Source organism: Vulpes vulpes, chromosome 4, assembly GCF_048418805.1.
Source record: "Vulpes vulpes isolate BD-2025 chromosome 4, VulVul3, whole genome shotgun sequence".
NCBI lineage: Eukaryota > Metazoa > Chordata > Mammalia > Carnivora > Canidae > Vulpes > Vulpes vulpes.
In genome coordinates, this window is record NC_132783.1 from 126,446,039 (window position 1) to 126,472,348 (window position 26,310).

General features: G+C 36.0%; 1 protein-coding gene across 1 annotated transcript in view; it reads left to right on the forward strand.

The window, feature by feature from the left end:
• The window catches only part of OXCT1 (3-oxoacid CoA-transferase 1), a 125,397-nt gene that overhangs the window by 50,163 nt on the left and 48,924 nt on the right, over positions 1-26,310 (forward strand). The window contains exons 8-13 of the mRNA XM_072756991.1: positions 8,240-8,347; positions 9,566-9,680; positions 11,916-12,010; positions 14,309-14,357; positions 19,685-19,757; positions 20,362-20,437. Of these exons, the coding sequence (XP_072613092.1) occupies positions 8,240-8,347; positions 9,566-9,680; positions 11,916-12,010; positions 14,309-14,357; positions 19,685-19,757; positions 20,362-20,437 (516 nt within the window). The remainder of the gene's footprint in view (positions 1-8,239; positions 8,348-9,565; positions 9,681-11,915; positions 12,011-14,308; positions 14,358-19,684; positions 19,758-20,361; positions 20,438-26,310) is intronic.

Genomic DNA, 26,310 nt, shown 5'->3' on the forward strand with positions numbered 1-26,310 from the left:
TGTTTCTCCATAACTCTCTTCATTGAAAAGTGTTCCTAGTTTAATTCTTTTAATTATATCATGTCTCCCTGTTTTCCTTGGGGTATGTGATAATGGTGTAATTTTTTCCTTAGTATTGTAGATAAGACTGGTGCTTTGAATGAATGTGTTAGAAGTGTTTTAATTCCTCTGGGTAGAGGTACTCTTTTTAATTACTTCTCTGGATTTGCTATAGCCCTAATAAAATTTCCTTTTAGAAGAATATATGACAAATACAATTTGGATATTTATAATACTGCCTGGATGTTATTAAATCACATACTTAGTGAAGATGGGCATTTTTGGTCAAATTTTTTAAAAATGCTAGCAAAAAAATCAGCATGGACTAGACTGTTTGGATATGGTATTAGATTGGATGAAAATGAAAAAAATACTTTTAAATTTTTTCTTCTTAATTTTTAAAAAGATTTATTTACTTTAGAGAGAGCATGAGTGGATCGGGGGGCGGGCAAAGGGAGAGGGAGAGAGAATCTTAAGCAGACTTTGCACTGAGCATGGGGCCCAATGTGGGGCTCGATCCCACAACCCTGAGATCATGACCTGAGCTGGAACCAAGAGTTGGACGTTTAACCAAGTGTGCCACCAGGTGCCCCATATTTAAATTTGTTTTTAAAAAATGATCTCTCCATTACAAAAACCATTGGGATAGTCCATGAAGTAATACTCCTATTTTTATTGATCAATATGGCCTATTAATTTCATGGCTAATCATAGTTCCAGTAAATTAAACTATTTTTAGGTACAGCTTTCCTTTTAATGAGTTCAAACTGCTTTCATCCATTTTCCTTCTCATACCATGTTTCAAATGAGACATTATAATAAGGAAGGATTGTTTCTATTTTATTATGAGGGACATTAGGTTGAAGGTGTATATCCTGAACTCTGAGACTGGACACAAGTGGAGAAAGGAATATTTTTCTTGCATTTTTTCGGTATTTCTGTCACATGTAGTTTTTGTGCTGGTGCTTAGGTAAACCCTTTTAATTTGCTCTTCCAAAAAATTATTAGGCCAGATATTTATTTTACATAATCTGTTCCCTGTTGAATTTCATTCAGTTAAAATGGCCCATTTTATTTTCCTAGCCAGTAGAGACCTGATGATATTATTTCTATGTTAATAGTATCCACTCTTTTTCTGGCCTTGTATCAATTTGATAAATGTACTATTTAATTTTTACCGATTTTGTTCCAGAAATGATATAAAGTAGCTTACAGGACATACAATACATACAAAACAACATCATTTAAAAGTAGGGCTAGGGACTCCTGGGTGGCTCAGTGGTTGAGCATCTGTCTTTGGCTCAGAGCATGATCCCAGAGCCCCAGGATTGAGTCTTGCATCAGGCTCCCTGAATGGAGCTTGCTTCTCCTCCCTCTGCCTATGTCTCTGCCTCTCTCTCTCTCTCTCTCTCTGTGTCTCTCGTGAATAAATAAATAAAATCTTTTTAAAAAATAAAAATAGGGCTATAAAAAGAAAGAAAAACAATGGTAGGGCTTTAAAATGGAGCTGCAATTACACTGAAAAATCATACTGTCATGGCAAACATGTATGAGCACAAAACATCAAGTAAAAATGAAAGTACTTAAGTAGTTTGATAATATATACCATATGAAGGAACCTAATGGTCAAATCAGGTGAAGTACAACTGTTCTTCCCATTAAACTAGACAATTTTATCTTGGCACCCTGTTTTAATTGCACAAAAGAACTCATTTGATTGTAAGAAGGAGAAACTGACTCTTTATAACAATGATATAAAGATATTGGTTGCTCCAGGGGTAGGCTCTTCCTGGAGCATTAAAAAACTGTTTGGACTCCTTGAGTATTGTTTTTGCCAGACTTTTGCTAAATCCTTGGGAGGTCATGGGCCTGAGATTGTCTTCTCTGACAGAGATGGAGATGTTTCTGTTCAGAATTGTGCCTTACACAGAGACTCTTTACTTTTACCACAGTAGACTCAGAACATGTTCCCTGTGTTTGCTTAAGGCTTTGATAAAGATGTTGAACAGGATGGGACCAAAGACCTTATTACCCCACTAGAGTGGAGTTCTCTTCAAATCTGGAGTCTTGCTGAGGCTAACAGGTTGGGGGGGATGTTTATGGACCAAAGCCCTGAAATCTCATGAAGAATTTTATAAATAAGGAACCTTTTGTTTGTAGCTTTCACCAGATTTGTAGAGAACTACACATTTCCTCCAAGGTTAAAAATCACAGCATTGGAGACTTCTAAGGATTTGTCAAGCCATCAAATCCTTCTGTGATTCTTCAAGTACTAATCTACCCATCTGCACAGCACATCATAGCAGACTTCCTGTTTTTTTTCATTACTGTATCTAGTAGGAACTTAATTCATATTTATGGATTTTAAGTGAATGTCTCCAGGACACATTTCCCTGCTAAGTCTGTACAACTGTTTTGTGAGGAACTTGGTCAAGTTCTTTGTGAAATCACATACTGCTTTTCTCCTGGCCTACCAGTGTGCTAACCTGATATGCAGATTAATGCAGTTCATTCTGCATGGTATGGTCCAGAGGAAACTTGTACTGGTGCCTCACAATATTCTTGTCTTTGTTTCATGACCTTATAGACTATCTGTTTAATAATCCATTTTAGAATACCATTGTGAACCAAACCCCTGTTTTGAAAAGGAGTCTTCCATCTGCCAACATCGCTACCATTTTTCACTTGACTAATTCTGTGACCATATTTTCAAGGCCTTTAAGAATCCTGGGATATCATTTTGCTATGGCCTGGCATTAGTTTAGAGTATCTATCTCTTCTTGGAATTCAATTCCTCCTTAGCTGTATTAGTATTGCCCTTTCCTTTTCCCTGATAGGGAAGTCAGTATCAAAATGGAATCGAACTGCTGTCCTTTTTTCTGTCTTTTGTCTCAAGTAGTGCTGATTATCATTTCTGAATTCTCCATCAGCAACAGCAAAATCACCCCAGAAACCACTCTTTCATCATCTGTAGCATTTTGGATATGACTCATCGCATTCCAATTTTGTACCTTTTGACACACTTCTGAAGGTTTCTTGTAACTCCCATTTGTCCCAAATCATACTTGTCTCTCTTTTGTATGAGCCCTCATAAGAAATGAGGAAACACATAGCTATCCACATTATACCTCTTACACTCTTCTTCATGTGCTATTCTCTTTATTGTCGGGCGGTCCATTTTCATATTGTCAGAATAGGGATTTTGAAAGCCTCTTACATCTATTTGTCATTTAGAGTTTCTGACCACTTGATCCTGCTTTTTTTCTCTCTCGACTTTTTGAAATCTTTTCTTCAAAGACCAGGATACATTTCTATGTATGTCCAGAATTCAATTCCTAGTCTATTATAAATTCCAATTTTACATTTGACTTTTTCTTAGGGTTTCCATCATTTCTACTTTACCAAGTTTATCTTTATTCGTTAGAATCTTGATTTCTATCACTCCTTCATTCTGAAATACAGAACCTGTCAGAAGGCAATACAGAATTTATCAGAGGAATATGATGAACAGAAGATGTTCATATAATTAGTGTCTCTCATGATATAACAATCTTGTTTCTGAACCAAGAAATTTCTATTTCTATTAAAAATATGCCCTCTACATCTTTAGTTTGGTGAGCACTGATTATATGACCATTAGTGTGATATTCTTTCTCCTTCTGAACTCACTTTAAATATACTTCACCGCATTTCAACACTAGGTCTGTGTTTTCCCGGGCATGTGCATATTTTTCTTGAGGTAGCATGTTCTTCTGTCAGCTTGTTTTCACTGAACATTGTAGGATATCTTATTGGCATGAGATCCAGTCAACCAAATTTCAATAATGACTATGTAATCATATTTACCACTGTTGTAAGGTTCAACTTTCTTAATAGGTTGGAGCTTATTAAGGTTCCAAATTCCTTAATAGCCACTCATCTTTTCAGTTTTTGTGCATTTATATGTAGATATCTAAGACCATATATAATTTGTACCAGGGCCTTTTAGCTTCCATGTCATTTCATCTTATAATTTTGCACTAATCATATCATCCCTGGCATGAAACTTAATACAGCATGTACCTTCTTGCTGCTTGAATGTTTTTTCTCCTTTGGATTCTTAGGAAGGATGCCCTGCATGCTCCCCTCCCTTTTTCTCCACATTTTCTCTTCATTGGACCTGAATACATCCAGAGCATTTCTGAATCTAACTTGTAATGTTTTCTATAATTGCTCACTGCTTTCCCCTTCCATTTTTCTAGTGTATGACAGCTTTTCCTAATTTGGGATCAGTGTTTTTCATGATTATAGACATTAGTTGCTTGTTGTTGTTGACTTTTTTATTTCTTGGCAAAAGAAGTATGTTCCTCCTAACCTGTTTTGAAAGTTAAGATGACTCAGCAAAAAAACCTGCAGTGTAATCCCGCCCCCCCAAAACAGCCCACAACTTGTATCACAGTGAGGTTTGCAGGGTCAGACCCATTTTTTGTGTCTATCATAGATTCAGGTTGTCACTAAGATAAAATAAGAAAGTTATTGCCTTGCAGCTCCTCTGTTCCCTTACCTGAATTATAAATAATGTTTGCCAAGTAAAAGCAAAAACATTGTCGCCCAAGGATGAATTCTTATCCTTCTCTGAGCTTTAAAATAAAACTTTTCAGAATTATGAAATAGAGTACAGGGCAGAGAAAGCAACCTTTTAAAACAAAGTTCAAATCAATAATAATTAACATTTCCTAGCCTCTATTTTTCTGCTAATGACTGAAGACAAGTACTAATTAGAGAGGCCTCAAGTGTCTGGGTTTCTAGATGAACCAGATGGTGCTGCATAAGAACTACGCCTAGTGCCGGGGAGGAGTCTGGGTTCTTAGCTACCTGTCCTACATCTTGATCTTGTCTGAGGACACTTATTAAATCTGCTCACTGCTTTGCACTGAGACTGTTTCTTTGTTCTTTAGTTTCTGTCTTGCCTACTTCTGATTTCAGGAGGCACGCTTCTGCCATGGTTAGTGAGTACTCTTGTGAGCTTTTATTTTTACTTTTTTCTTAACAAGCTCATTTTATTCCTCTTTTTTTTTTTTTTCAGATTTCCTTTACCTCCCATGTTATCACCTGATTTCACGAGACTATTTCCCCCACATTGATTCTTCCTCAGAATCACTCAAGACCCCAGAAGGCTGCAGTCCCTTCAATAGCTGTTATTAAGATAGTTCTGCCTCTCTGTTTTTTTTAAACTCTTCACAGATTGTCTGAAAACATATGTTTCCTTCTTTTGGTTTGTACTTCAAATGTTTTCTTCCTTTGCTGTTAGCTCTGCTAACCAACTCAGAAAGTTTTGATTTTTATATAGAAATTTTCAGTGCTGTTGAGTGTTGATACTGTTTGGACAGATGCTACACATGTATTTTCTACAATAGGAAAATCATTTCTCTCAGGATGACAAAACATAGAACTGATGACATTTAACCAGATTCTTGCTTCCTTCTAAGTTCTTTTGTCAGGACACATTCTCTCGCCCTATTTGTTGTCAAAGTCATAATGTCATTGCCCTCAGTAAGGAAACTTTGTCTTAATTTGGTGTTTTTTGGCAAAACTTTCTTTATTGGAATCAAAAGACAATAGTGATTGGTTATCATCAGCATTTCTGTATTAAGAGAAGTATTACTATTCTTTTTTTTTTTTTTTTTCCTTTTCTATTACGTTTCTTGTCCTACTGAGGGCAAAGGCAAGGAGACCATTTAGGAAGCTGCTGTAGTAATTCAAGCAAGAGAGATGAGGGCCTGGACTTTTGGAACAGCATCCAGCATGGAGAATAATTCGTATTATCTTTAAAAAGCATAGGAAAAAGAGTTTCCTTAATTTATTTTATAATGTTGTAAGTGCTTTTAGAGTTTAGAAACCACAGTTTTTCTTTGAGTCCCTGTTTTCTTTTTACATGTCCTTTTGGTACATGTCTGACTAATTAAGGAATTTATGACATCCTCCACTTAATATATTTTCTAGTTTGGGAAACTCCTTACTTAATGTCTGCTGCATCTTAAAAAAAAAAAATATGTAGGTTTTCCACCCTTTGATATAGAAGTAAAATGAAAGAAAAATAACTTGGACTGTTACCCAGAGATGATAATTATTAGCATTTCGGTGTATTTCCTTTCAGTTTTTTTGTAGGTATAGAGACAATTTTGTCAAAGAGCATATTAGTAAATATTTGTACAAAATCTTGCATTTTATGAAACATTAAATTATGACATGTCATTATGTATTATGAAAGCAAAGTATTGATCTACCATGTGGATGTATCATATATATTTTACCATTATCCTATTGTGGGCAACTTAGGTTGTTTCCAACTCATTATTATTTTACCAAATGCTTTGGCCAATATTTTCATGAATAATAAGTCTTCATGTCCTCAGGATATGAAGTCTTCATTATCCTCAGGATAATGAGTTCATGTATAAACAAGTTTTTAAAGTCCAGAACTTTTTTGAAGGCGTGAATTGAATAAGCATAAATATATGAATAACCCTACTGGCTAAAAGTTCCAACTACTGGAAGAAGTGTGGTAATGCCTAGCTGCTCTGCATTTCCTGTATCCACCTCCTCTTTCCCTGGTAACCACCCTGTGGGGAATACCAAAGCATAGAGAAGTCTTAGGGGGGGGAAGATACAGATTACAGTGATGGGGAGTCCCCTTGCTTCCCCCTAACTCATTCTCAGATGAATGCACGTCTACAGGTCTGTTAACTATTTCAGCGTCGATGTCAACATGTTTACTGACTCTTATTTGGAGTTTTTGTTTGATTTTGGTTAGGATCCTTCTAATTATCATTGAAGATAGCTTTTATCTACCGCATCTTCCCCCCCCCCCCCCCCCAGCTATTTGGGAACACTGCATAATAACTAAAATGACCTTTGTAATCCCTGGTATTCTTTCATTGGAGGAGGAATATGGTATGGGCATACAGGTTAAAATAGCATAAAAAGTGCCTCTTGACCTCAGAATTTCCAGAGGTAATTTCAGGTATTTGTTTAGGTGGCATGTTTAATATAATTCACCTTGCACAAGTTAGATTATTTAAGCAAATAATTCTTTGCTTTGGATATGGCATATACTAAACTGAGCGTATATATGGCATATACTGAAGAGTCCTTAAGATAATATTTTTTCTTGACACCAAAAAGATAATTCTTTGACCCCAACAACATTGGCCGTAGTTTTTCTTGATCATTGTTATTCTGAGGTTCTTTTTATGTTGATATAAAAATTCTTTTTCGTCTTTTTTTAAATGAGTTATAAAATAGACTAACTTGGAGTATTTCATACTGCTGTAAAATGAACTTTTGCTCTGTGAATGACTTCAATTCTAATTACATGGAGTATTTCTAGTTATTAGTTAATATTTCCTTTTCAGATTTCCATATTGAAATTAATGATCTGTCTTTAAAATTATTTCAGCAGTTGCAATTCTATCATGATTCTAGGAAGCTAATAACAGAAATAATTAAAAACTGTTACAAATAGCATTTGTATCTATATTTAAAAAGCTCTTCTAATGACCAAGCAGATGTTGTTACAGATTTTTGTCTTTGATATGATAAATCTCCCATTAAATTTGAAAATCAGGGTTTAAGGGATGTGCTTTCAAGTTTTGAGCTGCAATTTGTGAAAGTTCAAGCAGCTGTACTGAGAAAACATTTGACAAATCTGAAACTGAGACTCTTTTAGGCAAAGACTAAGTTCTGGAGCTTTATGTTCTGTATTTTATTTTCAGACACATGTATTTGAATTTCTTTTTTTGTGGGTCTAGAAGTGTCTGTGATTAGTGTACTTTATCTCTCTTTGATATATATGTGTGTGTGTGTATTATATTATTTTTTAAAAGATCCATCCATTTATTTATTAGAGAGAGAGTACATGTGTGTGCACACACGCACTTTGGGAGAGGGGTGGGGGGAGAGGAGAGAGAGAATCCCAAGTACACTCCCTGCCTGAGTATGGAGCCTGATGCCAGCTGATCTCACAACCTCAAGATCATGACTTGAGCAGAAATCAAGAGTTAGATGATTGACCAATGGAGCCACCCAGGCGTCCTTATATATTATTTTTTACATTTTATATACAATCTTAAGTTGGAAGTAATGATGCATATACTTCTTTTTTTTTAAATAAAAATGTTCATTTTAAGCTCTCACTAAATTTTTTTTTCTTTTTACCTAGGTTGAAGAAATTGTGGATATTGGATCATTTGCCCCAGAAGACATCCATATTCCGAAGATTTATGTACATCGCCTTATAAAGGGAGAAAAATATGAGAAAAGGATTGAGGTAATTGATTTAGCTTAGTATATATGAATCTGATTATCAGAGAGAGGTGCCACTGGGGCCATTCCAGATGATAGGGAATTAGAGCTAAATTGAAAGTCTTGCTTTGGATTGTAGTAGGAGCTTCTCGTGTGTCCATCCTAAGAGGACATGACTGTCTATGTTATTGTCCAGCCCAACAGTGACTTGTGTTTACAAAGTGTATATCACCAAGTTATGGTATTCTCTAGACTGTCTTCTAGTCTTCTGTAACTCTCTTAATTTACAATGCATAGTTTTGACTGACTGTCCTAGCATTGAGGTTTTAGCCTGGCTGCACTTAGTGTTTGATTATCCTGAAATACCTGTCTTGAAGATGCTTTGCACTTCATAAAGTCCAGAACATCATTCCCATTAGCATCAGGCACTGGTGGATATGAGATTATGTCAGTAATCTCCAGGAGCAGTGGAGGTATTCTTAGGCTACTGAGGGCATAAAGAATGCTCAGCTGGGCCAGAATTGATATCAAGATTCACAACTGTCTAAAGTGTAGCAACAGAACAGATATCCAGTAAGAGATATTGGGCAATCAGAGATACCTTCTGCCATGTTTCAAAGACATCTTGCAATTTAATACTAATGTCAGGGGTCTCAGGAGAGAAGATGTGGGACATTTGCAAATAGGAACCAGAGTCTATGTCAAGGAGATTTAGTAATGGAAGTAGTTTCCTGGCTAGTTTCTGGATATTTTTATGATTCCTGTGATGCTCTTGTAGCAAAACCAGTCTAGACTCTGCAGGTGGAAATATGCAATTGCCAGTAGCAACACCTCATAAAAAACATTCTGACAACCCTGCAAAAACAAGAGTCCCAAGGTCTGTTCCTTTTCTTTGTTCTGGTTCAATCCTTGAGCACCTGAGAATTCAGTTTCAGAAGTCTTAAGAGTGATAGTAGTAGCAGTCAAGGTGACAGTAACAGGAATCATTTGCTTCAAAAAACAGTTCAAGTATATCTTCTTCTTCAAACAAATCTGAACTCTTTCACTTTCTAAAACATTTCTGTCATCAGATACCACCCATGTTATTCTTTTAAAAAAAACCTCTCTGTTCTATTGTAAATTTACCTCATAGTAGTAATGGGAGAGACTTAAATTTTTTTTCCAGTAAAATTTTATATTTCAGCAGTGATAAAATACAAGGTATTACTCAACTATGAATAATCTATTTCTGTCTATTTTAAAGCGTTTATCGGTCCGGAAAGAGGAAGATGTAAAAACCAAATCCGGTAAACCTGGAGATAATGTAAGGGAACGTATCATCAAGCGGGCAGCTCTTGAATTTGAGGACGGCATGTATGGTATCCTTTACCTATTCTGGGGCTGGACGGAGACATAGCCCTCACTTTTTCTATATTCATCAGCCTACTGGGCCTCCTGCTTAGTGATTCTTATTGCTAGTCCACTGTAACTTTTAAAGCAGTGGCTCAATTTTTACAAAATGTGGCATATAGCCTAAAGATATCAAGATATATGAAATTGGAATTATAATCTGTTTGCCTTCTTGAAACAAAAGGGCAATCAAAATTTGCTTAGCTATTTTCTAATATACAATGGATTTCAGTACAATTTGGCATTTTGCTAAAGGTTATTGGGAAAAGAGATTACCCAAGATGAGAGTTTCAAATCTCAGAAGTACTAGTTACAACAGTGCTATTTACTTTCTCTGTGTTCTGACATTTGCATACTCATTGAAACATAAGATCCAACTTCTTAACAACCCTGGTTTCCTTTGACAAAGATCCCAGGAGTGTACCTTTTTATGTCTAATGCTTTGTAAGAGTATTCAAGGAATGATTCAAATTCTGCTTTAGATACTTTGTCAAAAAAAAAATAAAAGAGGTAGGTTGAGATAATTTAGTACAGTTATTTGGTTTTTGACTGTGTTTAACAGTGAGTCTCTTGGCCATTTTGCTCATTTTCAGTATGTCAATATGTCAAACATTGAACTATACAATAACAAATATTGCATGTAAATACAAATAGTGTTTGATAAATATTTGTTGAGTGGTAAATACACTAAAGCCATAGTTAAAGGCCTAAAGAAGGAGCTAAAAATAGGACAAAAGTGTCTACGTTCTATGAGCTTCCCCTGCCCATGAATATCATCATTCAGACTGATCCTGACTGGGGAAACTCTTTTTCTACTTTATTTTTACCTCTACCGTTTTATCTTTCTTTGTTTCCCAGTTTATACCTTGTATTATGGTGAGAATTCACATGGGAGAGGGGAATATAATAGCACCTCCTCTTTAGCTCCTGTGTCTGCAAGATAAAACGTCAACCAAGTTAACTTAGCCATGAAAGCTGGCCCTGGGTTTTCTTCTGACCCCCAGTCAGTTGTTTTCCCAGTAACATTTAAACACTGACTATATGATAACTCTGATTTTAGATAATAATGGCTTCTACGTGTTCTTTATTCACTGTTCTAGTACAGCATATGAAAAATACTTGCTAGTTGATGTAAATGGTCTTTTCATACCACCCACTTTTTTTTCAATCCAGAGTACACAGACTTCTTTATGCCTGATATTTGACTCACTAAAAAGCATTAACAAACTGGAAAAATTATAGAATATGATGAAAGAATTCAGGCAGTGTCTTGATTAATTGAATCTTCCTGCCAGCCTTCATTGTCTATAATATTGCAGCATATACAAACTTTATTTTTTCTGGCTCTGATGCATAAAGATTTCACTGTTACTGGAATCTCATCAGAGCGCCATCATTCTTTGCACTAGTTCTGGTGAGTACTGCAGTGTGAGGTGGTGGTGGACAGCATGAACAGCAGTTCCAGACAATGTGAGTATCTCTGATCTGGTTAGCCTGCTTGTGTTGAGAGGCAAGATTAAATCTACACCATTCAGACAAATCAGGACCCAATCACTTTAGGAAGAAGAATCAAACTCTCAGTTAGCTCTTTGATGACTTAGCTCAGCTACTTTTTATATGGTCTCAGTTATATTCACTGAAACTTGGACACCTCCTCCTCCTTCTTTATATCTTAGAGAAGATTCAGTTTCCAATGAATGTTATCTCAGTGACCCAAAGGAATCATTACGGCTTTAGACAGACATTTTGGTATTGTCAGAAACTTTCTTTTTAATTTAAAAATGACAGCCCTTTTTGAGAATATTATATCATTGTCATTTTTAGTTGGGAGTTTTGAATAGTGAAAATTACTTTTAAACAAAGGTCAAGCCATGTTTAATAATATGTCAGGGATAATAAGTCATAATACACCAGTTCAAATTTGCTAAGCACATTAATGAAAATAAAATATGTCTTACAATAAAAATGACCTCTGAAGCTACTACTTTGATATCTTTATAGGAAAGCGTATTAGTGTTATTGGAATTAGGATTTTCTTTTTAAAAAAGATTACAAAATAGCACCTGGAAGGTGATGGGAGAATGTATTCCATGATTACATTCAGAACAAGTGCCTTTAAAGTTCAGATTTATACATGTGTGGCAGATTTATGGCATAATCTCTCTACCTTTTATTCGGTGGACCTTAACATCTTTTTTCCCCAGCTAATTTGGGCATAGGGATCCCGCTTCTAGCCAGCAACTATATCAGCCCAAATATCACAGTTCATCTGCAAAGTGAAAATGGAATCCTGGGTTTGGTAAGGCAGAAATTAATGTTTTATTTATCCAGTCTTGATGGAAAAATGAGATAGTCCATATAGTAAAATCTTCTGAGAGTAGTTAGCTTAAAGTTCTCAGCATTGGGATCCCTGGGTGGCGCAGCGGTTTGGCGCCTGCCTTTGGCCCAGGGCGCGATCCTGGAGACCCGGGATCGAATCCCACGTCGGGCTCCCGGTGCATGGAGCCTGCTTCTCCCTCTGCCTGTGTCTCTGCCTCTCTCTCTCTCTCTCTGTATGACTATCATAAATAAATAATAATAAAAAAAATTAAAAAAAATTAAAAAAAAAAAAAAAAGTTCTCAGCATTATTTTTAAGGTGTCTGACCCTCCTGGCTGTTCCTCCTGGGTCAGTTTGTCGGTCTGTTCCTGCTTCAGAGAGCTCTCACAGTGTACTGTTTACATAACTTTCTTTTGTGTGATTGGACAAGATAATGAAGGTTATCATTCATACAGAATTTAGTAAGAATTCTGTAGTAAACAATGACCGATAAAACTCTGAATGAGAAACTGAAAAGTAAGGTTTTTGCTTGAGGAAATGAGACATTTTTTGACAGTTGATTAATTCAAAAAGTTCTTAACTGATTATTTTGAGGCCATGTTGTTAAAAAGGGAAATTTTTTTTCTCTTCCTCAAGATTAACCCTGCAGATGAGTTCAACATTCTCATAGAATTTGGACATACTTTTAATTCAGTCCATAATAATAAGAAATACTTTTGCTTCCCGGATGACATTTTTTATGTAATATTAAGTATTGGCAGACATTATTTATAGTTTGGCCTATTTATAAGATTTCTAATCTTCTGTTCTCAGTAGATCTTAATTATTATTGTATTAAAAATTGTATATAGGGAAAGTGTGTATCTAGTCTTTAAAACATAAATAATGCGGGGTATCCGGGTGGCTCAGTGGTTGAGCATCTGCCTTCAGCTCAGGTCGTGATCTCGGGGTCCTGGGATGGAGTTCCACATCAGGCACCCTGCAGGGAACCTACTTCTCCCTCTGCCTGTGTCTCTGCCTCTGTGTCTCTCATGAATAAATAAATAAAATCTTTTAAAAAATAAAACATGAATAGTGATCATTAACATATAGTTGATACTGATTGAGGCAATAATCATGACCATCCTTAAAAGCATAGAACTGATATAAGTCTGGATAAAAGATTCATATTGCAGTTGAAGACTCACATATCTTTAAAATGTGATTATTTATAGAGACTGGTTCTCTCATTTTCAAGACAAGGGAAATGAGTTGATATGTATTATCCATGGTCAGTGTTTAAAGGGAAAATTTACGTAGTTCTAAAACATTAGTTGCTACTTCAGTTTATTTAAATGATAATGTTTAGTCTCCCTCTCTTTTTCTTTTTTTTAAAGATTTTCTTTATTTGAGATAGAGCTAGCAAGAGAGAGGCAGAAAGAGGGAGAGAGAGCATGAGTGGGGAGAGAGGCTGAGGGAGAAGGAGAAGCAGGTTCTCTACTGAGTAGGGAGCCTGACTTGGAACTCGAGCCCAGGAGCCTGGGATCATGACCTGAACCAAAGGCAGATACTTAACTAACTGAACCACCCAGGTACCCCATGGTCTTTCTTTTAAAAGTATGTTAGAATTTCCCAGCTCAGATTTCCTCACTCTTGGTTCTGACTTATGCCTTCCCCCTGCCTTTTTCCATTTCCTCCTGTTCCATTTACTGTATCTTATGTTGTTATGAAACTACTCACCCCATTCAAGTAATGTAGATGCCTTATAAAAATACATGCAAAATTAAAAAGCAAAACTGAGAGTAACCAAGCAAAGGGAAAATATGGGCATCAAAACTTAGGTGTTGTGAGAGATAAGGTCCAAATTAGAACTTTTAGATACTGCATACCTAAAGGATGAAATTTTGCCTCTCCAGGTCCTTCTAGTCAAATAAGACAGACATTTTTTATTATAGTCACTGATACTAGCAGGCAGATTTATGAGTAACGTTGACTGCATAGTAGGTACTAAATAATTCCTTTTTGTTTTACTGACCTATATTTCTAATAACTCAAATTTTCTTTCAAACTTCGGTTATTTTTAGGACATAATTTTTATTTATCACAGTTATTAGTATAGGAAAGACTAATCAATATGAGAAATAGCCCTGAAAATACTGGAATTATTTTTAAAAGTTTCACCTCAAGTCTTTTGATAGGAATTTCCTACCGTTTTTAGAGAAGTTATTTATTTATGCTACGATTTTAGTGTATAATTCAGTGAGAAGCTTCTTTTACTAATTCAGTGTGTGCTTTCCCAGGGTCCGTATCCACTACAAAATGAAGTTGATGCAGATCTAATCAATGCAGGTAAACTCCTTCATCACATGTTTTTCTAGTGTTTTCCTTTGCTGTTAATTTAGTTCTTTGCTGAATAAGAGAAAGGAGTTGGACTTGATTCTTTGTCTTTTTCCCGGAGTGTGCTCCATTGTGTTTTTCACTGAGGCGAGAAGAGAAGCCTTCCTAGTCTCTTCTTTGCCTGGTTTGCTCATAAGAGATCATCTCTTAGTTAGAGAAGACTAGGATAGGAGAGAAATTGCAGGTGGGGCTACATATAATGGCACCCAGGCTGAAAAATATCTGCCTTTTTGTGATGAGAAGGATGACAAGTGGATCCAGAGGCCAAAAGAAAAGATCTGTCACACTGGGATTTTTATTCTGAGCAATACTTAGTGTCCCTTCATCATCATTGAAGGAGAGCATCCTTCAAAGGTTCCAGGGTATTTAAGGATTTATTCTGCCACTAAGTACAACCCAGTAATGTGAACAATAGTTTTTTTTTTTTTTTTGAACTGGCACTCTAGTCTCTCTTCTTAATTTGCACATTTATATGCTTCGCCTTTTATTATTAAGCCTTTTATTTGACTATGACATAGAGTTGCATGTAGTAAGAGCAGCCCAGAGGGGAAAAAAAAAACAGGCCAGATCCTTTGGCCATCATCGCTGCCCATACTTGAGGCAACACTGCCACCTTGTTGGGGCTGAAGATTATCTTAGATTGGGGCTCCTCATAAGAAGTGAATTCTTATATTCCAGCATGATTTTCTTTACCTTTCTTTTACTCTTCCTCATTCTACCCCCACAAAAGTATTACTCTTCACATTCAAAAGTAGTACATGTAAATCTCAGAAGAGAAGCAATATTAGCTGAACATAAAGGCCAGCTGCCATGTGGAATTGATGTTTGATACTTAGAATTTTGGGAAGTAAAACCACTTCTGGTTGAATAGTTGAATTAGCTAACATGACTCAACCCTGAAAGGCCCACTGTGATAAAGCAATGACATTTAACTAAGGCTGTAATTTAATTGTACTGTACCCTTTAGCAATAGCTCATTGATCTGTGAAAATATTTGCTGCTTGGTTTAATTAATTTATGATGTTAGTGAGTTGTTTGCAAAATGAATAACTTCATTTTCCAAATTTTCGGCCTGAGTTCATAAAACCCACTTTCCTTAGAAAAGTAGTTAATCTTTTCAATGATTATTGGACAGTAGGCATTTTTGATTCCACGAGCTTAAAAGTAGCTCAGTCCTACTGAAGCCACTAGTTTAATATTTTAGCTCCCCAAATAGCATGTGTAACCTTAGACTGCCTTGTTAAACAATAATTCATTGCTTTTTGGGAAGCTGAGCTACAAATCCATTTACTAATATTTTAACTCTTTGGTCAAAGTTCTATTCAGGATTTATGTTGCTTTGGATTTTGGAGAACTGCCTAAATTAGGGAGGAAATACTTTGAGTGAAAGAACCCAGAATACATAATGGTAGTCTCCTCAATTCCCCAAATTTGTAAGTTACCTGGAAGATTAGCCCCTTGTTTGTGTTAATTTAAAAGGATTTCTATAGAAATCTCTTGGAATGAATGCAAAAAGTTCTATTTCTAGCTATAATCAGTGTTTTAAAATAACTATTTCTAGGTATCCCTTCTAAATAATAATCTCATAGGTTATGTAGAAATAAATTATCACCGTATGGCACTATTTGGTTTGGAGCATACTTTTTCATACTTATTATACCATTTAAGCCTCAAGTGAAAACTTACACAGATTGGGAAACTGAGGCCCAAAATAATAATATGGTATATACCCAAGATCCCATTGCTAGAGACTGGACTCACACACCGTATCCTGGCCTTTTCCTCTACACATTGAGTTATACCCATTGCTGACCTAAGTTTTACAAAGGTGCAGAAGGCAGTGCTTAACAGCAGCTTTTCAGAGGTCCTGTTAGGATTTGCAGTATTCCGGTGCAATTGTGAAATTTCCACTGAGTCTCACATTTTAGCTTTCATACTAATGTACATTTTGCATTCTTCTCCATTTCTTAATTGTCTTTTACTATACCAATGGTGTTTTAAATGACTTACCTTTAATTGAAACTGCTTTAGAGAGAATGGCCACATTAATCTCATGAATAACCTTATAAAATATCCCTGGCCCCTGCCATGTGCCTCTAAGGGCAGTGGTTCTCAGTGAGTAAGTGGGGGTGATTTTACTCCCCTGGGGATATTTGACAATGTCTGGAGACATTTTTGATTGCGAGTGTTATTGTCAAGTAGCAGGTAGAGGTCAGGGATGCTGTTAAGTTATCCTACAATAACTGGAACAGCCCCCCCTCAAAGAGTTCTCCAGCTTCAAATGTCAGTAGTGCCTTCTCTAGAGGCCCTTGTGCCACAGCTGAAGAATCACGGACCTGCAGACTAAGGTACAAACAGTATAGCATTCAAGATCTACCTGATAGTCATACCTGCCCTTTCCAGCTTCATCTTCCATTACACCCTCAAGGACTTCTGTATCCACCCATCCTGAACTACTGGTTCTGTTCTTTTTTTTTTTTTTTTTACTGGTTCTGTTCTGATTATGACTCATGCTTTCCTTCTTTCATGCTTTTGCTCTTCCTCTGCCTGTCACCAGATTTTTTTTTCTGTCCCCTTCTTTTTTCATCCCCATCTCCTTGACAGTAATTTCCTATCAAAATGTGTTATACCTGTTCTTCCAGTTCCAGTTCATTTGTCCTCTCCAGATCCTTCTGTGGTTCAGAAATGCCCCTCCTTTGAACCTGTAATGCATCTAGTGTCTCACATTTTGCTTCTAATTATTCATGTGTATTTATATCTAGCTGAATAGTATATTCCTTTTACTTTAGGGCATTGGTTCTTAAAGTGTGGTCCCCAGACCTTCAGCCTCAGCATCAGTATCACCAGGGACTTATTAGAAATAGAGATTCTCAGGCCCCATCACAAGCCTATTGAATTACAAACTCTGGGAATTCAACTCAGAGATCTGTTCTTCATGAATTCTCATAGATGTTAAAGTTTGAGAAGTTTTGGTTTAGGTCATCTATGTTTGGTTTGTAACACTGTTCAAGGCACATAGGAAACATTTATTTAATATTGAGTGAATGACACATGCTAAATCATGAGCCAAAGGATTCCATAAGTATGAAATTAAATAGCTGTTTTTGCCAAAATATTGTGAAAGTATTTAGACATATACAGAGAAAAACTGGAGGAAACAAAAATCAATCAGGAATAGTCAAATAAGAAAGTTCTTTTTCTTTAAAATATTGATTGTTGATTACAGTTATTTCTTAACAAATTTGAACATTGTAATTGAAAAACATGGGTTCAACTTTAGGATATCTATTTTTATTTAGATATTGTATATATAAAAATACTGACAACTAACTTGGCTTCCAGAGAATGTAATTTATAACATGCCAGAATGTATTAGCAGGTGTCTGACAACTGTTTTTTATGAGAGTTGTTTTCTGTGCTCTTAAATAAAACTATGCTCCATAAATCACATGGGGAGAGTCAAACCTCTCTCACTGATCTCCAAGTTTCCTGTGAGTGGCAAATAATGCCTTCTATGTACGGTCAGCTGGCAGAGATTGCCCTTTGGAAGTCATTGTGATTTAGCACATGGAGAACAAAGAATTGAGATTTTTATGTTTCTCTGCTTTTTTTTTTGTCCTACACATTCTTGCTCCTTGCTTATCTACCTCACAGGACCGGTAAGGAACAAAATTTGCTGGATAAGGAAGTTGTGTTAGGATCAAGTTTAGTTGTATTATGCCTGTCCTGAAACCTCCAGCTCCCAGGCCGGGTGTATAACTCTGCCATATAAACCAGTTGTTGGGTCCTGTAGTATTTATCCCTAGAGGGGGGATGGCATTGTCTCTTTTATAAGTAGGTTTGGAGTGATGAATAATAAAAATGACAGTAATAAAAGCTTATGTTTATGGAGTCCTTTCTCTGTGCCAGGTGCTATGCCTGCATTATTTCATTTAATCCTCCAAATCTTATGTGCTTCTTAAAAGCCCCTACTGACCACAGCAGAAAGTATTTTCCAAACCTTTCATCTTTATAGTACTTTGAAAGATGTGAAAATGTTTCCCCTATTTAGAATCAAACCCCTTTGGGGAATAAATATTTCAGCATGATATATAAATAGCCTCTTTCTCTCTACTTGTGCTCAAATGGAGAGGGATATTGATAGAATTTAGCTTTCAGGCAAGGTTTGAGAAGCGGAGCGAACAGCTGTGTTGCACACCTGGGCATGCATGGTCTGACCACTCTGGTCCTGCTGTATCTGGGAGCTTTTCTCTCTTCCAAACCTGGAATCATAACTTTTCTTCCCCTTCTTTTTGACTGCTTTATTACACTGGGGTAATGCATGGAGTGTTCTCATACAATTGACTTCTACTTGCCAAAGTAGCATGTGAGCATTTTTCTAGTTAAGATCAGAAGCTTCCTCCTAGGCAGTGTACACACAGAAAATGGATCACAAAAAGAAAGCAGCTGAAATATATGTCAGGTGATATGATTGGTTGTTTGGGGACTGGATGACCCTGAAGATCCTGTCCAGCTCCGAACTTTCATTCTGAACTATAAGTTTTGGAAGAGGTCTTCCCAAGAGGACCTCTTGGAAGTTAAATATGTGAGGCAGTATTAGGGTGCTATTCCCTGATCTCATCAAAGTCCTATGATTTTATGAGAAACTTATAGGAGCAAGAAAGGAAACATAAGGCAGAGAGAGAGAGAGAAAAAGAAGAGATTCAGGCCTAATGATATTAAGGAAATAAGGGGCACCTCACTTTCTAGATTATTTCTTGATTTCTAAGAAATATCTGAGGAGCAGATATTTGTGTCCTTCCCTTCAGAGTTGGGTTTCTTCATGCTTTTTCCACAATCTCTTTGCTCCAGTGACTTACAGCAGCACTCTATCCTGACAGGTGCATCCCAGGGATGCCTTTTCCCTCACTCTCATCAGCATTTAGCAGGGAATTGTGGAGGGAGTGGGGCTGGGGGCAGGTAGGAATGTTTAGAGGCAACAGGGGGTGCTTTATCTGTAGAGAATTTCAGAAACAATAATAAAATTAAAGTTGGTTTGCTTTCTTTTATCACCATGCAGGGGCAAATCTGAACAATGCCACTGACAAAGTACTCCTCTTCATAGGGCAGCAATGCCCACTGTGTCCCCCGTGCCCCCATTGACACTGTGATTTGGTTAAAGAGGCCTTAGTTCTTTAGGAAACAGAGAAGGCAGAGACCTGTCTTTGCATGATTTCTACTCTTAGGAATCTAATAGCTTTTTCTTTCCTTTGTTTCCTTTCTTATGTATGTGTGTTTAGGCAAGGAAACAGTTACTGTTCTTCCAGGAGCCTCTTACTTCTCCAGCGATGAATCATTTGCGATGATTAGAGGGTATGTGACAGCGGAGCCCCTCGTGTTCCACATGGCATGGAATGAACTGAGTCATCCCCTGAACGTGTTAGCAAGGCTCCAAAACGTAACCACATCTCCCAGCCAGAAAATGGTCATAGCTCATTCAGCTGCACCAAGATGTGAAATTATTCACATTGAATGTTGGGAATTGGAACATTGAGCTCACAGTTATTAAAAGAACCCCCCAAATGGAATCTATATCTATGTGCTGAGAATACCAAAGTCAACATTTTTAAAGTTCTTTCTGAGGATCCCAACATTTCCTACAAAATTGTGTTTTCATTTTCTAGCTAGCATTTCCCTTCAAATCAAGCCACATTCCCCTCACGGAAGGAAACAAACGCACTGTGTACACCTGTTTTTAATTTGTTTTTGGAGACTATTTAGGCTATAATTTTTTTTAAAGAACTCTTAATGGTTATTTCTCTGTATCAGCTTGAGCTGATTGATTTGGAAATAGGTGTTGGTGGGAGAAAGCAAATTTATTTTGGAGGGTATAGAATTATTTTAATTGCTGGCAATTTCAAGCAAATGGGACATAAAGCTTGTGAAGTTTGCTTTATATTTCCTTTTTCTCTCTCAGGGGGCATGTCAATCTAACAATGCTCGGAGCAATGCAGGTTTCCAGATATGGTGACCTCGCTAACTGGATGATACCTGTAAGTGGACATTTTTCTTTGGAGTTGTGCCTGGGATGCCATAATTATTTTTTAAGAAAAATCTTGTTGCATTGCTGTGCTATATTGTTCTACAATATAATGTAAAAATAAGGACATATTTTAATAATGACATTTAATATTTTAGTCAAATTTTGGTAAAGCAGCTACTGAGAACTATTTAACTTTGCTTATTTACTGTCTAGTTGCGACTAAAAAGGTAAGATCGGGGCCAAAACCTAATTTTCCATGAGGAACAGAGAACTGGGGAAGATTAAGAATAAGTGGGTTAATTCTGATAAAAATAAGAAATACCAATATTTGTTATAGCTAAATTTTTATAATTAGAAAGAACAGTTAACAGGTTCATTAATTTTATGTTAATTCTATATTTTCTTATGGTGATTAAAAACCTCTCTTGATCGGTCGATCATAAATAATCATTCACATTGTCTTACCTCATAAGTAATCAATCACATTGTCTCCTGTAATGGAATACAAATCTTATGGTGTTTAAACATGCTTGTGAAATGCAAACAATTTTCATTTACTAACAGCCTAAATCAAGGAAAAACCACTTAGAATCAGCTTTGGAAGAAGGACTATAATCAGTAGACTTAATTTATGAATGTGTTTTGTTATGTTCCAGGTTGTTGCTTTGTGATATGTGTATGGCAACAAGAAATAATTCATGTCCGTGATTATGAGCTCATTTTGGTTGGTAACTTAGGTTACACTTTGTGTGCACTTAAGGATTTGTGTGGTTTTTCTGTATTGTCAGCCAAAAGGAATTTGTTTAAATAACTGATACTTGTGTTCTATGATTTGAGAGTTTTTCTGAAATCTTAGATTTTTTCTCTAGTAATTTCTTGGGGAAGGTAGATTAATATATTTGATGACAGTGTTAGATTGTGTTTAGCTCTTTTGATCTAATATACCATTAAATATTTTTTTTAATTTTTATTTATTTATGATAGTCACAGAGAGATAGAGAGGCAGAGACACAGGCAGAGGGAGAAGCAGGCTCCATGCACCGGGAGCCCGACGTGGGATTCGATCCCAGGTCTCCAGGATCGCGCCCTGGGCCAAAGGCAGGCGCCAAACCGCTGCGCCACCCAGGGATCCCACCATTAAATATTATTTTAAAGTTTGAATAATGATTAAAGTCCTTGTTCTCAAACTTCATTGCATATTAGAATCACTTGATAGTTTTAAAAAATATTATGCTCCCAGAGTTTCCAATTTAACTAATATGGGATGTAGCCTAGGCACTGGGCATTTTAAAAGCAACCTTGGTGATTATATAGCCAAGTTTGAGAACCAGAATATTAAAGAATAATCATAAATCACATTTAAAACATAAGGAAAAGGGGCACCTGGCTGTCTTAGTTGGTAGAGCATGCTACTCTTGATCTTGGGGTTGTGAGTTCAAGCCCCACACTGGGAATAAAGTTTACTTAAAATAATAAAGTGTAAGGGAGAAATATGATTGAACCATTAAAATAATAAGAATCTTAGTAAATTATGGAATATATTGTTATTTTAGTTTAAAAATATTCATCATTCTAAATCAGCCATCAAGAGTTGACATCAGGGAAAATCTCCTGAATGTTGTACAGTGAATCAGATTGACAGTTTATGGGAATACTTATTTGTGTAGATAATGAGAATATATTTTTATTTTTAAAATCTAAAAAAAGGCCATATGGAGTAGTAGAAGGAGTGTAAAAATGTAAGCCCTGCATTCTAGCCCTGACTCTATGCGGTAACCAAGGTGTGATGTTGAACATGTCACTTAAATTCTTCATGTTAAACCATCCTTATCTATAAAATGAGGAATTGAGACTAGATGATTTCAGGTGTCCTGTCTGGCTCTCATAGCCTAGTGGTGAAGAGCAAGGGCCCTGTAGTGGGACAGATGTGGGTTGAAACCCAATTTTTGTCACTCACTAGCAGTGTAACTGAGGCATTGCCTGCTTTTCTTCATCTGTAAAATGGGAATGATAGAATACTACCTACTTTATAAATTACATAAAGGAGTAAATGATATTATGTATACAAAGTACTTAATGCTTTGTATATGATGTATAGAGGTTGATGCATACTTCAAACTAAATAAATGGCTTGTTATTATTTAAGAAGGAGAAGTTGGGGGTACCTGGCAGAAAAGGGAATAGAATTAGTTACTATGAACAGAAACAATAGAGATTTAAATATGCCTATTTCTCTGGACTGTTAACAAGTTTTGAAATCAATTTGCACAGTGGTCGTGAGTATGGAGCAGAATAATGTTCAACAATGTTCAACACATTTTGCCTTCAGGGAACATGGGCATCTTTAAAAAGTCAGTGTATGTTTTGTTTATATTATAGTTTAGCACTTGGGGAGGCTAGAAGCACTCAGAGTATACATTCTGTAGTTGCCCTATGAAGGAAAGATTTTTCAGGATATATCACATTTTTACATATCCTGTGAGTGATTAAAATATCAGTGTTTGTTACTTTATACTCTTCTTAATACTCTAAGAACTCATGCATTTCCAAATGACTGGACCTAATAGGGCAGTGATGGAGAACTCTGGAGGTCTAAAGGAACAAAAACGAAGCATGAGATGTATTCTTGTGTCTGTTTCCACTCTTTTTGGTAGTGGAAGTTGATAGTGTCATTTCTTTTCTTACTTTCTTTCTTTCTTTCTTTCTTTCTTTCTTTCTTTCTTTTTTTTTTTTTTTTTTTTTTGTGAGAGAGAGAATGTGAGCAGAGGGCAGGGGTGGGCGCAGAGGGAGGGGGAGAGAGAGAATCTTTTACAGGCTCCTGCCTACCTAGCTCAGAAACCAACATGGGGCTCAATCTCATAAATCTAAGCTCATGACCTGTGCCAAAACCAAAAGTTGGTTGCTTAACCGAGTAAGCCACTTAGGCACCCTGGTAGTATCATTTCTGATGAGATTTTCTTTTGTTCCTTTAGTAACTGATAATCACTTTTGGATTCTTCATATGTGATGCATAGTGTTTATTTTGACTCTTTTGAATGGAGAATAGCTTAAGAGTCCAGACCATGAGCTTCAGTTTGTAATAAATTTGATTTGAATTTCAGTTCTCTCCCTAACAAATCATACAATCCAGAGTACGTTTTTGTTAGGATTAATTGAAAAGAAAATGAAAGTGGCCACTAAAAGCACTGCATAGATATAGTGGCTATTATTTTTTCCTTCTTCGGTGCTCTATTGTTTAACGTTAAAGTACACTGGCATTAAAGTACACTGGCATTAAAGTACACTGGCATAAGCAAGACTGTGTTTTACGGAAGCTAGTACAGACTGCTTATCCTGAGTTCATATTCAAGTACCAAAAATTAAACCCTTTGAGGATGCATTTCTTGCTCTTATTGGTTATGGGTAGGATATAGCCTGTCCTCTTTAAAGTTTCAGTGAGCAGTCTATTTCTATTTGTCCCAAAGATTTATGTTGATTATTAAAATGTAGATATATTTTTATTGCAAGATCTGGCAGTTAAGAAGCTGAAAAGTTCAGCTTTATTATATCATTTTTCATTTACTTTTATCTTTTTGCTGAGTTGAATAATCTTTCAATGGTTGTAAAGCCTTGAGTTTCTCTGCATCATGGCATCTCCATCAATCATCACAATGTCAGATTACAATAAACATTAAACTTTTAAGGCAGGTGAATGGTATGGATACTATTTGTCTTATCCTTTAATAGCTTCTTTGTATGCAGTGTTAGTCTCCTATACACAGATTTTTTAAATTCTGCCCTGAGTATCTGAAGAGAGAAAATGTGACAAAATAGTAGTTGGCTCCTTCAAGTTCTCTGATTATCGTGATGATGGTAAAACCCCAGGCAAGCTACAAAAATGTGGACAGATGTGTAGCCCATTGAATCTGTATTCAGAACTGTTCTGGCTTTCCTAATGCCTATTTTTGGAAAACAGCTGCCATAGATTATTGACTTGTGAAGGGAAGCAGATGTGCATGAACAGCAATGGAAGCTGGTTATTGAAAGCATGCAACTGTGGCCTGCTGGACAGGGCTGCTATGTAGGAGTGACACAATAGCCAAGGGCTTGCTCTTTTTATGTGGGGAGAATTGAAATGAGGGAGTCTTAAGGCAAAGGAAGACAGGATGTATTGTGTTTGTTTTTCCCTCACATTTTAAAAATTTCTTTGTGCCTTTTAAAAGAAGAAGTACAAATTGATGTACTCATGTATGCTACATGTATGAGTGCATAATATTGGTTTGGTATTCTAGTTGTGTCTTTTTAAAATAAAGCTAACTCTCTAGTCTTCTGTTTGTACACTAAAGAGGTTTGTGTTCAAGATTTAAATGATGTTAATGATATCTCAGTAAAGCTGGGAAAAATTTAAAAATTAAAAGATTTAATCTAGTGGTTTAATTGCATCAACTATAGTCCAAAAATTAAATCCATAGATGATATAAATATAGAAATATAAAGATTAAACTATAGATAAAGATAAAAACCTACAGATATAGAGATAGATTTAACATATTTGTCTTGTTCTGTAAACCATAGGTAAGGAAAATGGTGGAAAAAATATGTATATATGGTATTATGCTTTTACACTTATTTGGTAATACTTTTACCATAGTGTAATTGTAGTGGAAAGTGTAGAACTTTGGAGTTAGACTGCAAAATACTGGTTCTGTCACCTATTAGTGGTAGGGCAGGTGATTTTATTTTGGTATACTCGTTTACAAAATGATAGTGTTTAACTCATATGCTTGTTCTGGGGATTGCATTCGTTCATTCAACAAATATTTATTAGGCATGTATTAAGGGCCATGTACTGTTCTTGCCTCTTACAGATGCAGCAGTTAACAGAACAAATGAAATTCTTTGTACTTACGGAACTGATTTCTAGCAGGGGTCAGCACATATGGCCCATGTGCCGTACCTGACCCACTGCCTCTTTTGGAAATAAAGTTTTACTGAAACACAGCCCCATTCATTCATTTATATATTACCAATAGCTTTTATGCTGCAACAGCAAAGTTGAGTAGTTGGAACAAGAGACTGTATGGACCGTAAAACCTAAGATATTTACCATTTAACACTTTATAGAAAAGTTTGCCAGCTCCTGCCTTAGATCATTGGTTTGAAAAGTTTCTTTTCTAATATAAGCATGTAATAGTATAAATTTCTCTCTACGTGCTTTCTTAGGCACATCCTGCAAATTTTTACATATTGTGTTTTCATTTTCTCTTCAAAATATTTCCTGATCTCCCTTTTTAATTTTTTTTCTGTGACTTAGTGGTTATTTGGAAGTATGTCATTTCATTTCCAGACATTTGGTGATTTTCCCACATAACTGTTAATTTCTTTTAGTTCTCTCGAAGTCAGAGAACATAATTTTATGTAGTTTCAGTCATTTTGAGTTTGAAATTTGTTATGGCCTAAGATATAGTCTATCTGAGTGACTGTTCCTACTGCATTGGAAAAGAATGTGTATTTTGCTCTTGTTGGGTTGAGTGTCCTATAACTCAGATCAAGTAGGTAGATAGCATTCAAGTTTTCTATGTCCTATCAGTTATTGAGAAAGGAGTAATGAAATCTTAGCTATAATTCTGCATTTGGCAATTTCTATTTTGAGTTGCATTATCTTTTGGCTTTGTATATTTTAGAGCTCCATTATTGGTTGTAGGAGTACACAGTTAAGGTGGTTATACTCTTTTAACAAATTAACCACTATATCCCACATTATTCTGGTAATATTTTGTATTCTAAAGTCTATTGTGATATTAATATAGTAATTCCATATGGTATTTTTTTTCCATTCTTCTACCTGCAACTTATTTATGTCTTTATATTTAAGTGAGTTTTGTAGTTTTGTAGTTAATACAT